Here is a 13,432-nt window from a genome sequence, read left to right as displayed (position 1 = left end):
ATCAACCATGTCCCAGACCATCCTCTGGAACTTTCAACCGTTCTCTTGCATGCTGCATTTACTGCTAGACAGAATTCCCACCTACTGCATCTGCCTTCAGGAACCTTCCTGGACATGCTGGAGCCTGCCTGCAGGTTGCCAACCAGTGACAACAATAAATGTCGAGGTTGGCAGCTCCCATTCAACCCTTTGCTGCACCCCCTCCAGCCCTACCTCTTGAGGCATAAGCCATGATCGAGCTCAGCAGCCCCATCTTCCTGAATATTATAGATGAAACTAAGGGACCCCTGCAACACTGTGCAGTCCACAGTCAGTTGATCAGTGGTGGGATGCTAATCAAGTGGGCTACTTTGTATTGAATAGTAAAGTATCTTGACTGTTGTTTGCATTCATCCAACCAGGTGAGGTTTCCATGATTCTTGATTACGTAGCTTGTAGATGGAAGTGAGTTACTTTCTCAGAATTCTGAGACTCTGATTTGCCCTTGCAATTAAACTATTTATTTGGCAGTTCAGTTATGGTTCTTTGTATAGGTGACTTGTAGAATATTGATAGTGGGGGTTCTGAGATGATACTTCCTATAAACTTCAAGATATGATCGTTAGATTCACTCTCTTGTTGGGAATGCTCATTGTCATTATGTTCTCAAATGTTACTTGCCACTCATCAGCCAATGTCTGACTGTTGCTCAGGACTTCCTGCATATGAACACAGTCTATGCCAGAATCTGAGTCATGAGTGGTGCTGAACATTTGCAATTGTCAGTGAACGTCTACATTTCTGACTTTATAACGGAAAGTAGGTCTTGATGAAATGGATAAAAATGCATAGGCCTAAAACGTGCTCCTGAAAAACTCCTGTGGTGATGTCCTGATACTGAGAATACTGATATCCAACTCCGCAACCTTCTTCAATTTGTATTATGTATGATCCCACCCAGTTTTCCTTTTTGTTTCCAATTGACTTCAGATTTATTTGGTCTCCTTGATGTCTTACACAGTCAAAAGTGGCCTTGATTTCAGGGTAATTGCTCTCACCTCGTAACTTAAGTTGAGGCCTTGTCTCAATGTTTGACTGCATTGAAGTCAGGATGAGTTGCTCTGGTAAAATCCGAACTGATATTCAATTTGTAGGTAATTGCTGAATAACCTCAGATTAGACTAAAATTTGCACAGTTACCTTTGGTACAGTTTTTTCATCTGAGCATCCCAGCAAAAGCATCACAGACATATCTATAAATTCTCTTTGCTAGCAACAGAATGGATCAACATTGAAATTATGCCTCCTTTTCAGCACTAAGTGCAGTTGTTTAAAGGTTCTTAAGCCACTTTGATAGCTACTGAGAGAAGCGACTATGTATGTTCTGGCTAGGGGTAGGGAAGCATATGAGTATGTCACTTGGGTGTGAGGTGAACAAGGGATGCAGCAAGCAGAAGAGTGAAAAGTTAGGTTTGTAGCTGGATAAAGAATTAGGCAGTAGGTGGAGAGAGGGCACTGTGCCAAGTGGGCGAAGGGTACAGATGGCAGGATGGTGACCAGGTAAGGTAGGATGGTCGCATACCATGTGGAAGAGATGATCGGCTAGAGTAGTAGGTGGATGACGGATGGCAAGTAAGTGAAGGAGTAGGACAAGGTGGATGTTGAGTTGATGTGGACAGGGAGTTGGAGACTCTCAGAGAGGATCTTGTTGAGAGGATGTCCAAGTGGAATAGACCTCGGGTCAATCATGTCTGGAGAGTCCTTGGAGAGTTGGATGTTGGGTTGGAGTGAGAGGGGAGGTGTCAACTCCTGAAGAGGGGATGTCAGTTCCAAAAGGTCTCTGGGGAGTTGGGGATCAGGTTGTTGGATGTGAATGTCAGATCCAAAGGGCTGATGGTTGTGTCTGAGATGGTCTGCTGTTGGTATCCATTGGAGGCTGGCAGTATCAATGATGAGTCTCTGGATGGTGGGGCTCAGTTTTCTTGCCAGCCAGGTGTTAGAATAGGGTGTAATTCTTCTTAAAAACCGAAAGAACTGTGGATGCTGTAAATCAGGAACAAAAAGAAGTTGTTCGAAAAACTCACCAAATCTGGCAGCATCTGTGAAGAAAAAAGATCAGAGTTAATGTTTGCCTCAGAATTCTGAGGAAAGGTCACCAGACCCGAAACCTTAATTCTGATTCTTTCTCTTCACAGATACTGCCAGATCTGCTGAGCGTTTCCAGCAACTTCTGTAATTTTTCTCACTTTACCTGACTAACTGTTTCATTCAATGATTCAGAATCATCCAAAGTCGCTGACTCTAAATCAACATTGGGGAATTTTTCAGAGGCTTCTTGATGCAGGTAATTGCCCACCAGAAGTTTCAACTTCCCACCAATTCCCACAGTGTCATTTCTGTATTGCCCCAATGTGCAACTCCAATCAAAGCTGCTGCAATGACTGTTTTCTTGTTGGACAGTCTGGGCCATTGTTTAGATTATAACTTCTTAATGTTGTATTTTCTAGTATAAAATGACAGGGTCAGAAATTAACTAATTATTGTCTATAAATGAAATGATTAATAAGTAGTAATGTTTTAAATTCTGTAGGGTGAATATTATCTCATGCCTGTGAAGTAATATCAGGGAATAGAAACTTTTATCATAATTCATTTGGCTCTTGAAAAGTTCTTTAGCACGCATTAACACATGATAAATGTTTGACTTCTTCACAGATCCTTATTAATGTTTGAAAGTCCCACATCTGAAGTTCTAATTTCACAAGCTGAACTGATACAGCTTACTGGAATGTGTCAGACTCTTCAAAAAAGACTGCAAAGGTGGCAAACGGTAGGATGAGAACTAAACAAGGCTTGAAATGTCCTTAATTTTTTAATCAATTTCACAAGTAGCACCAAAAATAATATTTTATATAACATTATTCTCAACTTTAGGATAATTTGAAAATGACAAAAGAACGTGAATCAATTATATCACTAAATCACTGGGCTCTGCTTGGGCATAATAGCTTCCTTATTTAGGCTGCTGTCATAGAGATGTACAGTGTGGAAACAGACCCTTTGGCTCAACTCATCCATGCTGACCGGATATCCTAAATAAATCTAGTTCCATTTGCCAATATTTGGCCCATATGCTTCTAAATTCTTCTTGTCCTATCCAGATGCCTTTTAAGTGTTCTAATTGCACCAGCCTTCGCCATCTCTTCCGGCAGCTCATTCCATAGGTGCACCACGCTCTGCGTGAAAAGGTTGCCCCATAGTTCCCTTTTAAATCATTCCCCCCTCACATTAAATCCATATCTTCTAATTTTGGACTCCCCTAACGTGGGGAAAAGGTCTTGATTATTCACCCTATTCATGCCCCTCATGGTTTTATTAATTTCTATAAGGTAACCTGTCATCCTGCAATATTCCAGGGGAAATAGCCCCAGCCTATTCAGTCTCTCCCTTTGGCTGAAACGCTGCAACTGTAGTAACATCCTTGCAAATCTTTTCTGAACCCTTTCAAGTTTCACAACATCTTTCCTATAACAAGGAGACCACAATTGAATGTGGTATTCCAAAAGTGGCTTCACCAATGTTCTGTACAGCTACAACATGACCTCCCAACTCCTGTACTCAATACACTGACCAATAAAGGCAAGCATACCAAACACTGACTTCACAGCCATGCCTATCTGTGACTCTGCTTTCAAGGAACTTTGAGCCTTCACCTCAAGGCCTCTTTGTTCAACAACACTCCCCAGCACCTTACCATGAAGTGTCTAAGTCCTGCCCTGATTTGCCCTACCAAAATGCAGTACCTCACATTTATCTAAATTAAACTCTATCTGCCACTCCTTGGCCTATTGGCCCATCTGATCAAGGCCCCAGTATACTCTGAGGTAACCTTTACTGTCCACTGCACCACCAATTTTTGTGCCATCTGCAAACTTACAAACCCTATATCCTATATTCACAACCAAATCAGTGTTAGACCCAACCACGTAAAGAAGGTCTAAATTGTAACATCTCTTAATTATGGTGGAGAGTGCACAGTCAACAACAAAGCAGCTATTAATATTATTACATGAATGAAAATAATAACTAAATAGTTAGTAACTATGACAGTGATAAGTTATGAGTGACTTATATGGTTTTCTTTAACACAGGATAGAGTAACTATTCCGCTTTTCTCTTGAATGCATTCTGAACTTATATACCATGTGATGACAAAGCAAAACCATTATTATTTTAAGACAGAGATTAATATAGGGACACTTTTTAAAGCAGGGCTCCAACAGTTCCTGTCCAGCAAGGTAAATTGTAGGCAAAAACCAAGAGTAGAGGAGTCCACAACTAGAGGGCATAGGTTTAAGGTAAGAGGGGAAAGATTTAAAAGGGTCCTGAAGGGGCAACCTTTTCATGCAGAGGGTGGTGCAAATATGGAATGAGCTACCAGAGGAAGTAGTAGAGGTGGGTACAATTACAACATTTAAAAGACATTGGAAACATTTAGAGGGGTATGGGTCAAGCGCAGGCAAATGGGACTATTTCAATTTAGGCAACTGTGGTATGATTGGTATGACAGGTTGGCACAACATCAAGGGCCGAAGGGCCTGTACTGTGCTGTAATGTTCTATGTTCTATGCGACCTATTTTGCATAGACGAGTTGGGCTGAAGGGCCTGTCTTTGTGCTGGATGACTGAATGACTCTATAATGTTGGGATATCCTAAGGATAAAAATTGTCTAGATAACATAGTGTTTTGGCATGTAAGGCGTGAGCAATTGCTGGGGTTGATGGCAACTAGCCAGAACCCTGTTTGTGTCATTTAGAGGAACACTCCTCCTTTTTAAACATTTTTACAAAAATCCTGAAAAGAGCCTTCAATACATTGCTTTTTGGGAGGTGCCTCCAGTGATCCCTTTAAAGTTCATCAGCTAGACCTGTCAACGTGAGGCGAATGTGCCACTGACATTATTTATCAAGACCCTGTTTTCTTTCAAGAGGTTACACATCTGATTCAGTGTTCAGTATATCAGATGAAGTCAGCTTTACAATGGAATTTTAATGAAAAATGTCAGGAATCATTATTTTGTATTGATATTAGAACATAAGAAAATTACTTAGTTTTTACACAAGGACATTGAGATCATGATTTGCTGATTAATTTTGTAGCAGCAAGATTGAAAGTGAATAAAGTTAATGCATTTAACCATAGTTCAAGCAAGAACATAGACATCTCTCTCGCTGTTTGATACTGACTAGATAACTAGCTTGAGGACAGTAACTCCATGTCAAACATGGGACTAACAAGGAGGTATTTCCATGAAATACCAAAGACCAGGGATTGTGTGCACATTGGAATCATTTTGCACCATATCCTAGCTATTTAGCCACTGCTCTAACCAACCTCTATGAATATTGGTACTTTTACCTAAGAAATGATCAGCTTTGACTTTGGCATAATGGTTGTAATAATGAAAAATTGATGAATGTTTTTCTTAATTAACAACAGAGTGTTGATAATATTGCATTTTTTGAAACCTCATGATTTAAAGTCATTCATTCTAATAGTTTCATTAGTGAACAATGAATTCCACAGGAAAGAGACATTTGTCACATCTTTCATCAAAACAAGAGTTTTGCCTCCTAGTTTTCTGTCTTGTTTCACTTAGATGATAGAAAATTGGCTGACAAGATGGTTGAACAAGAGAAGCAGCAAATTGTTAATATGAAGTTTTAATGACCTACTATGCTATCTTGAAAAATGCCACTTTTAGAATTAACTTTGGAGATGGGTTCTTCCACTCAAGTAGGGACTTGGCTAATTTGTTTTCTAATGCTTTAGAATATTTATTATTAGGCTCTGGGTTTCAGCTAACTTTCCAGAAAATACAGTGTTCAGCACCTTATTGTATACATAAAAAAGAGCCATGGAGGAAGATTGTGTCGCAATTTATGTGATATTGCATCAGATATTATTTTGGTTCCATTCTCTTAGTTCATTTTGCAGCGAGGACAGTATATGCAGTGTGTTCAAGATGATTAATAGCCTTGCACTGCCTAATGTCTAGCTAAATGACAATATGACCCAGGGTGGTAAAATGGAATGCATTCTGAATATATCCACTATTGTGGTGAACTGTATTATGCCAGATGTCTTGTTTTAGAAATCTGGGTATGATTTTACAGAATGCAGTACCTCAAAAAAGCTTCCTCAGTAGCACCTTCCAAACTTTATCAACCAGAAGGACAAGGGCAGCTGGTTTGTGATGACAGCGATCACCTTCAAATTTCCATCCAAAATACACAGCACCATGTCATGGAAATATATCACTATTCCTTCAGTGTCACTAGGTTAAAATCATGGAATTCTTTCCCAAGCAACACTTTGGTGTACCTTGTACCAGACTGCAGCGGGTTCACGATGACAGCTCACCACCACTTTCTCAAGGATAATAAAGAATAGGTACAATTGATGAACTAGTCAGTGATAACCACCTTCAGACTACATCAGAGGAAAAAAAAATTGTCAATGGCATAACTAAAAACTTAGCCTGTTGTTTCTGCCATACACTTGGGGCCATGATCTATACTTTGGATATGCAGGATTTAGATGGTATAGGTCACAGGTTTGGCTGCCGAAGGAGCTTTGAGTTCCTCACAACACAATTCCCAGCCTCTGACCTGCTCTTCGAGTCATTTATGTTGTTGCTCCAGTTAAGTTTGTGATCAGTACTAACCTACAGGATATTGATGATGGGAGATTCAATATGTCAATATGTCAAGGGGCAACAGTTAAATTCTCTCTTGCTTCCAGGTTTAAGTGCCTCATGTGTATGCAGTTTGCAAGTTATTTGCTATATACCAGTCCAAACCTAAATGTTGTGCAAGTCTTGCTATCTCTGAGCATAGACTGTTTCGTTACGTGAGGTGTTGTGAATGAATCTGAACACTGCAGTCATTGACAGAAATCCCAACCTCTGTGTGGTGAAAGGTGGGTCTTTACGTGCTTCCTTCTTATATCTTGGTCACACCTCATAAGACACAAATTGAATATTCTCTGCTTGCCTGGATGAGCACAGCTTGAGTAACTCAATAAATTGATCATCTAGGAGAGAGCAACCTATTTGAATGACAACCTTGAACAGTCATTCTCTCCACCAGCTGCAAATTCCCGAAGAAGTATCAACCATCCTGAGTTGGAACTAAAGCATAGGAACATTAGAACTGAAACAGGCCATTCAGTCTGCCAAACCTGCTCCACTATTCAGTTAGATCATGGCTGATAATCTACCGCAGTGCTACTTTTCTGCACTATCTCTATGTCCCTTGATGTCATAAGTCTCCAGTAATCTATTCATTTCTATCTTGAACATACTCAATGATTGAGCTTCCTCATCTCTCCTTTAGAGAATTCTAAAGATTTACCACCCTTTGAGTGAAAAGATTACTCCTTATTTTAAGCCAAATGTCCTACCCTCAGCTTTAGATTATGCTCCCTGCTTTTCAGCTCACTAGCTGGGTAAAGACCTTACTTACATCCACCCAGAAGAATTTTATATGTTGCAATGAGGTCACTCTGCATATTGCCATTCCTCCAAGGGATAAAAATCCAGGAACTCCCTCTCTAACAGTACTGTGAGTGTACCTACACTACGTGGATTACTGCTTTTTAAGAAGGTAGCTCATCACAACTTTTCTAGGCTAATTAACAATGTACTTCACTTTTTATTATGATTTTGTGACTTTATAGTTAGCCAAATGCTGTTCGCTATGAAAGTAGGTCACTTTCATCTCAGCTACTTAGTCTCTGTCTTGATTATACTCAATCATTTAAAATCTACAGGGTATGGAATTCAGAGAATAATATGAAGTTAGAAAAATATTATTCCATTCTGACCAGTTGATTTCTTATTCTGGACAGTGGTCATCTACAGTCTTTTGGAGCAAAGATCGCCAAAGAACCACAACCTATGAATTAAAAATATTTCCTTAGTCCTAAAAGGTTAGTCTTTAATTCTGAAACTGTCAAAAGGTGATGTTGTCAAAACGGGACCTAAGGAAGGTGTTATGAATACAGAACAGTATGGTGGAGTTACATGTTATGCAACATGAACCCAAGATCACAGATGAATGGACACTGCACAACAATGGCCAGACAGGAATGTTCTCTCCCAATCTGGGAACATTTTCAACGGTCAAGGATATTGATCCTCCGATCTTCAAGTGAGAGTCTTCCAAGGCGGCCTTCGAGATATACAACAATGTGGAATTGCCAACCCAAAACTAATAGCCAAATTCTGCACTCATGAAGGTGGCCTCATCTTGGGTTCATGTCATGCTACATGCAACCCTACCATACTGCTTTGTATTTGTAAAATCTTCCTTGCTATCCTTTTTGACAGTATTGCTTTGATAACTTGTTATGATCTCTCTACCTTAATTAGTTTGTGCAGTTTTGGATTACTTATTATTTTGGGTGAACCCTTGGCATGCAACTCATACCTATCATATTATTCCAGCCATTTGGTTTGTTTCCAGCACCATCTTATTTTTAAATTTTTTGTAATTATCTCTCTGCCTTAACTGATCAGATCGTAGGTCATCCCTTCACTTGCTACTCAGCTATTGACCCTTTACTAAGATTGTATGGCACTTTTGATCATCTGCAGAGACTTGCTATTGACGCTCCACTAATACTTTTTGTACGAACGTTTGATCTCTTTGCCTATAAATTCTGTGCTTGTGTGCTGCTCTTCACTTCACCTGATGAAGGAACAGCACTTTTAAAGCTTGTGATTTCAAATAAATTGTTGGACCATATCCTGGCATCGTGTGATTTCTGACGTTGTTCACCCTAGTCCGACACCGGAACCTGTACATTAGGCCTTCCTCAGAACGGCTGAAGGCTGGTATCTGTGACAGTGGGCACCACTGATTGAGGCCGAGATGGATCATCCACTCAGCACATCTGGTGACAGTTTTTGCAAATGCTTCTGCCTTATCTTTTGCACTGATGTCCATATCCAAAGTTCAATTCATGTTAATATATTACCTGTGTCTTATGAGCCCTAAATTTGTGTAATAATCTCTTGTGTGGAACCTAACTGATTGCTTTTGTAAAACCAGTATTTCCATTGATTTTTCCGCAATCAACCTTGCTGGTTGCAATCTGAAGAAAATTGTTCCCTCTCTTAGATCTGTATTGATGCTGTCTAATCATAAATTATGATTTTATAAGTGTCCTGTTACCACGTCATTAATAATAGAATTTAGCATTTTCCTTACTATTGATGTCAGGTGAACTGATCTGTAATTCCTGGTTATGCCCTCCGTCCACTGGCAACGTTTACTGCATTTCTTGCCAATTCCATGAGAGCACTCCGAGAATCTAGGAATTCTGGATTTGGTTTTCCAATGCATCCTCTGTTTCTGTAGCTGCCTCTTGGACGAACAGTGAGTGAAGACCATTGGGTCCAAAGTTTGTCAACATACAGTCACATTGATTTCTCAAGCACTTGTGTTCCTCCTAAAAATATTTTTCTTAAGTTTGCCACTGTTTCTGGAATCTGTTTTGCAGCTTCTACTGCTGTGATAAATGTCTTTTCAATTTCCTATTTCACATCATAATTTCCTCAGTGACTGCCTCTAAGAGACCAACACTAATCACTTTCTTTTACAGACTTATAGAAGCCTCTACAATCTTTTGGTTTCATGGAAGTTTAGTTTGGTTTTTTTTGCCTTGATTTCTCATCTTTGGCTATATTTTAACATTTTCTCAATCTCAGGCTTTGTTGCAACAGCCTTTCCTCGTAAGACCTTCCCTCCGTACCAGGCAACATCCTAGTAAATCTCCTCTGCACCCTTTCCAAAGCTCCCACATCCTCCTTATAATGCGGTGACCAGAACTGTAGACAATACTCCAAGTGCGGCCGCACCAGAGCTTTGTACAGCTTCACCATAACCTCTTGGTTCCGGAACTCGAACCCTCTATTAATAAAAGCTAAAACACTGTATGCCTTCTTAACAGCCCTGTCAACCTGGGTGGCAACTTTCAAGGATCTGTGTACATGGACACCGAGATCTCTCTGCTCATCTACACTACTAAGAATCTTACCATTAGCCCTGTACTTTGCCTTCCGGCTGCTCTTACCAAAGTGCATCACCTCACACTTGTCTGCATTAAACTCTATTTGCCACCTCTCAGCCCAGCTCTGCAGCTTATCTATGTCTCTCTGCAACCTACACATCCTTCGTCACTATCCACAACTCCACCGACCTTAGTGTCATCTGCAAATTTACTAACCCATCCTTCTACGCCCTCATCGAGATCATTTATAAAAATGACAAACAGCAGTGGACCCAATACCGACCCTTGCTGTACACCACTAGTAACTGGTCTCCAGGATGAACATTTCCCATCAACTACCACCCTCTGTCTTCTTTCAGCAAGCCAATTTCCGATGCAAACTGCTATGTCTCCCACAATTCCATTCCTCCACATTTTGTACAATAGCCTATTGTGGGGAACTTTATCGAATGCCTTGCTGAAATCCATATACACCACATCAACCGGTTTACTCTCATCTACCTGTTTGGTCACCTTCTCAAAGAACTCAATAAGATTTGTGACGCACGACCTTCCCTTCACAAAACCGTGCTGACTATCCCTAATCAGTTTATTCTTTTCTAGATGATTATAAATCCTATCCCTTATAATCTTTTCCAACACTTTACCAACAACTGAGGTAAGGCTCACTGGTCTGTAATTACCAGGGTTGTCTCTACTCCCCTTCTTGAACAGGGGAACCACATTTGCTATCCCCCAAGTCATCTGGCACTGTTCCTGTAGACAATGACGAGTTAAAGATCAATGCCAAAGGCTCGGCAATCTCCTCCCTGGCTTCCCAGAGGATCCGAGGATAAATCCCATCCGGCCCAGGGGACTTATCTATCTTCACCTTCTGAAGAATTTCTAATACCTCTTCCGTGTGAACCTCAATCCCACCTAGTCTAGTAGCCTGTATCTCAGTATTCACCTCGACAACATTGTCGTTTTCTAGAGTGAATACTGTTGAAAAATATTCATTTAGCACTTCCCCTATCTCCTCTGACTCCACACACAACTTACCACTACTATCCTTGATTGGGCCTAATCTTACTTTCGTCATTCTTTTATTCCTTAAATACCTGTAGAAAGCCTTAGGGTTTACCCTGATCCGATCCGCCAACAAATTCTCATGTCTGCTCCTGGCTCTTCTGAGCTCTCTCTTTAGGTCTTTCCTGGCTACCTCGTAGCCCTCAAGTGCCCTAACTGAGCCTTCACATCTTATCCTAACATAAGCCGCCTTCTTCCTCTTGACCGGAGATTCCACTTCCTTTGTAAACCACAGCTCCCGTGCTCTACAGCTTCCTCCCTGCCTGACAGGTACATACTTATCTAGGACACACAGGAGCTTTTCCTTGAATAAGCTCCACGTTTCTAATGTGCCCATCCCCTGCAGTTTCCTTCCCCATTCTATGCTCCCTAAATCTTGCCTAATCTCATTGTAATTGCCTTTCCCCCAGCTATAACTCTTGCCCAGTGGTATACACCTATCCCTTTCCATCACTAAAGTAAACATAACAGAATTGTGATCACTATCACCAAAGTGCTCACCTACTTCCAAATCTAACACCTGGCCGGGCTCATTACCCAGTACCAAATTTAATGTGGCTTCGCCCCTTGTTGGCCTATCTACATACTGTGTCAGGAAGCCCTCCTGCACACACTGGACAAAAACTGACCCATCTTTAGTACTCGAACTATAGTGTTCCCAGTCAATATTTGGAAAGTTGAAGTCTCCCATGACAACTACCTTGTCTCTCTCACTCCTATCGAGAATCATCTTTGCTATCCTTTCCTCTACATCTCTGGAACTATTCAGAGGCCTATAGAAAACTCCCAACAGGGTGACCTCTCCTTTCCTGTTTCTAACCTCAGCCCATACTACTTCAGTTGATTAGTCCCCAAATATCCTTTCTGCAACTGTAATACTGTCCTTGACCAACAATGCTACACCTCCACCCCTTTTACCATCTTCTCTGTTCTTACTGAAACATCTAAATCCCGGTACTTTCAAGAACCATTCCTGTCCCTACTCTATCCATGTCTCCAAAATGGCCACAACATCGAAGTCCCAGGTACTAACCCATGCTGCAAGTTCACCCACCTTAGTCCGGATGCTCCTGGCATTGAAGTAGACACGCTGCAATCCAACTTTTTGCTTGCTGGTGCCATCTTGCTTCCCTGAAACTTTATTTCAGACCACCCTACTCTCAACTTTCCCTTGCTTATCCACCATCATATCTTTTTAAACTAATTTTCAACTATATTAACTAACTTGCCACTCAATTCTATGTAGTTTCGCTTAACTAAGTTATTCTTAAGCTCAATATAAAGTTCTTTAATTTTGTGATTACATTTTTCTAGAAGTTCCTTTACTACAAGTTTTATCAATTAATACTTTACCAATGCACAATATTGAGTCAAAAATAACCTGCTTCCCAATTGATCTCAGAAACCATTTAGGTTTGATTCTTGCTCTAGAAGGGGTATGTTGCTACCATCAGTCATGAGCACAGTCTATACTTAATCCAGGGACTTGGCTATCTTCCGTTGTCTACTTGGGCTGACCATCATGTCCGATTAAACTTTGGGGAGTGGGCAATGGTCAATTCTGTAGGACATCATTAGCAGTTAGGTGAAGTGCATTTCATCAGTTGGGGAGCTGGAAACACAAAGGTCAGGCTCTGGTCCGTCATGTCTGGCACTGTTGGTTGACATCACTTGGAAATCTGGAGTGATTTCAGTTTTGGATGTCAATTTGTTGATTTTTCAAAGGTGACCATGGAGGCCTGAGGTGAGGACAAGGATGATGATGGGGAGTAGACAGATTGGCATTGGACTGCATTCTGCACTAAGAGATTACCTCATAATTTGCCCTCACCCACCCAACTCTTGGTTTCACACTGCATGCACTCATGCAACGTGTGGTGCAGTGGCTTTTCTAGTAAGTAGATCCCCTTATCCTTTAGGAGCTAAAGTGTCCTGTTCTTTCCCACCATCTTATTTAATTATACCACAGGCTGTCACATAATCCATTTGTCTTCAATAAAAGAACGTACATTTTGCCAGACTATGTCACATTCTCTAAACCAATGTACATAGTTACTGAGTGCGAAACAAATCTATGCACAGTGATTGTGACAAGCAATATATTTGCATTACACTTTAAAAATGCAAGAGCAGAAATAGACCATTTGGCCCATTTGAGTCTGTTCTTCTATTCAATGCGATTATGGCTGATCTGAAAATCCCCAACTCCACTTCCTGTCTTTAAACTATAGCCCTTGATTCCTGCATTGAATAAAAATCTACCTCAGCCTTGAATATAGCTCAGCTTCAAAAGAATCCAGTAGTAAA

General features: G+C 40.7%; 1 protein-coding gene across 1 annotated transcript in view; it reads left to right on the top strand.

Moving 5' to 3' along the window:
- LOC125451045 (uncharacterized) overlaps positions 1-13,432 on the top strand; it is a 145,817-nt gene that overhangs the window by 48,268 nt on the left and 84,117 nt on the right. The window contains exon 6 of the mRNA XM_048527729.2: positions 2,695-2,809. Coding sequence (XP_048383686.1) covers positions 2,695-2,809 — 115 coding nt within the window. The remainder of the gene's footprint in view (positions 1-2,694; positions 2,810-13,432) is intronic.

This window comes from Stegostoma tigrinum, chromosome 3 (genome assembly GCF_030684315.1).
Source record: "Stegostoma tigrinum isolate sSteTig4 chromosome 3, sSteTig4.hap1, whole genome shotgun sequence".
NCBI lineage: Eukaryota > Metazoa > Chordata > Chondrichthyes > Orectolobiformes > Stegostomatidae > Stegostoma > Stegostoma tigrinum.
The sequence above is the reverse complement of the archived record's forward strand: the minus strand, read 5'-3'. Positions and strand labels throughout refer to the sequence as shown.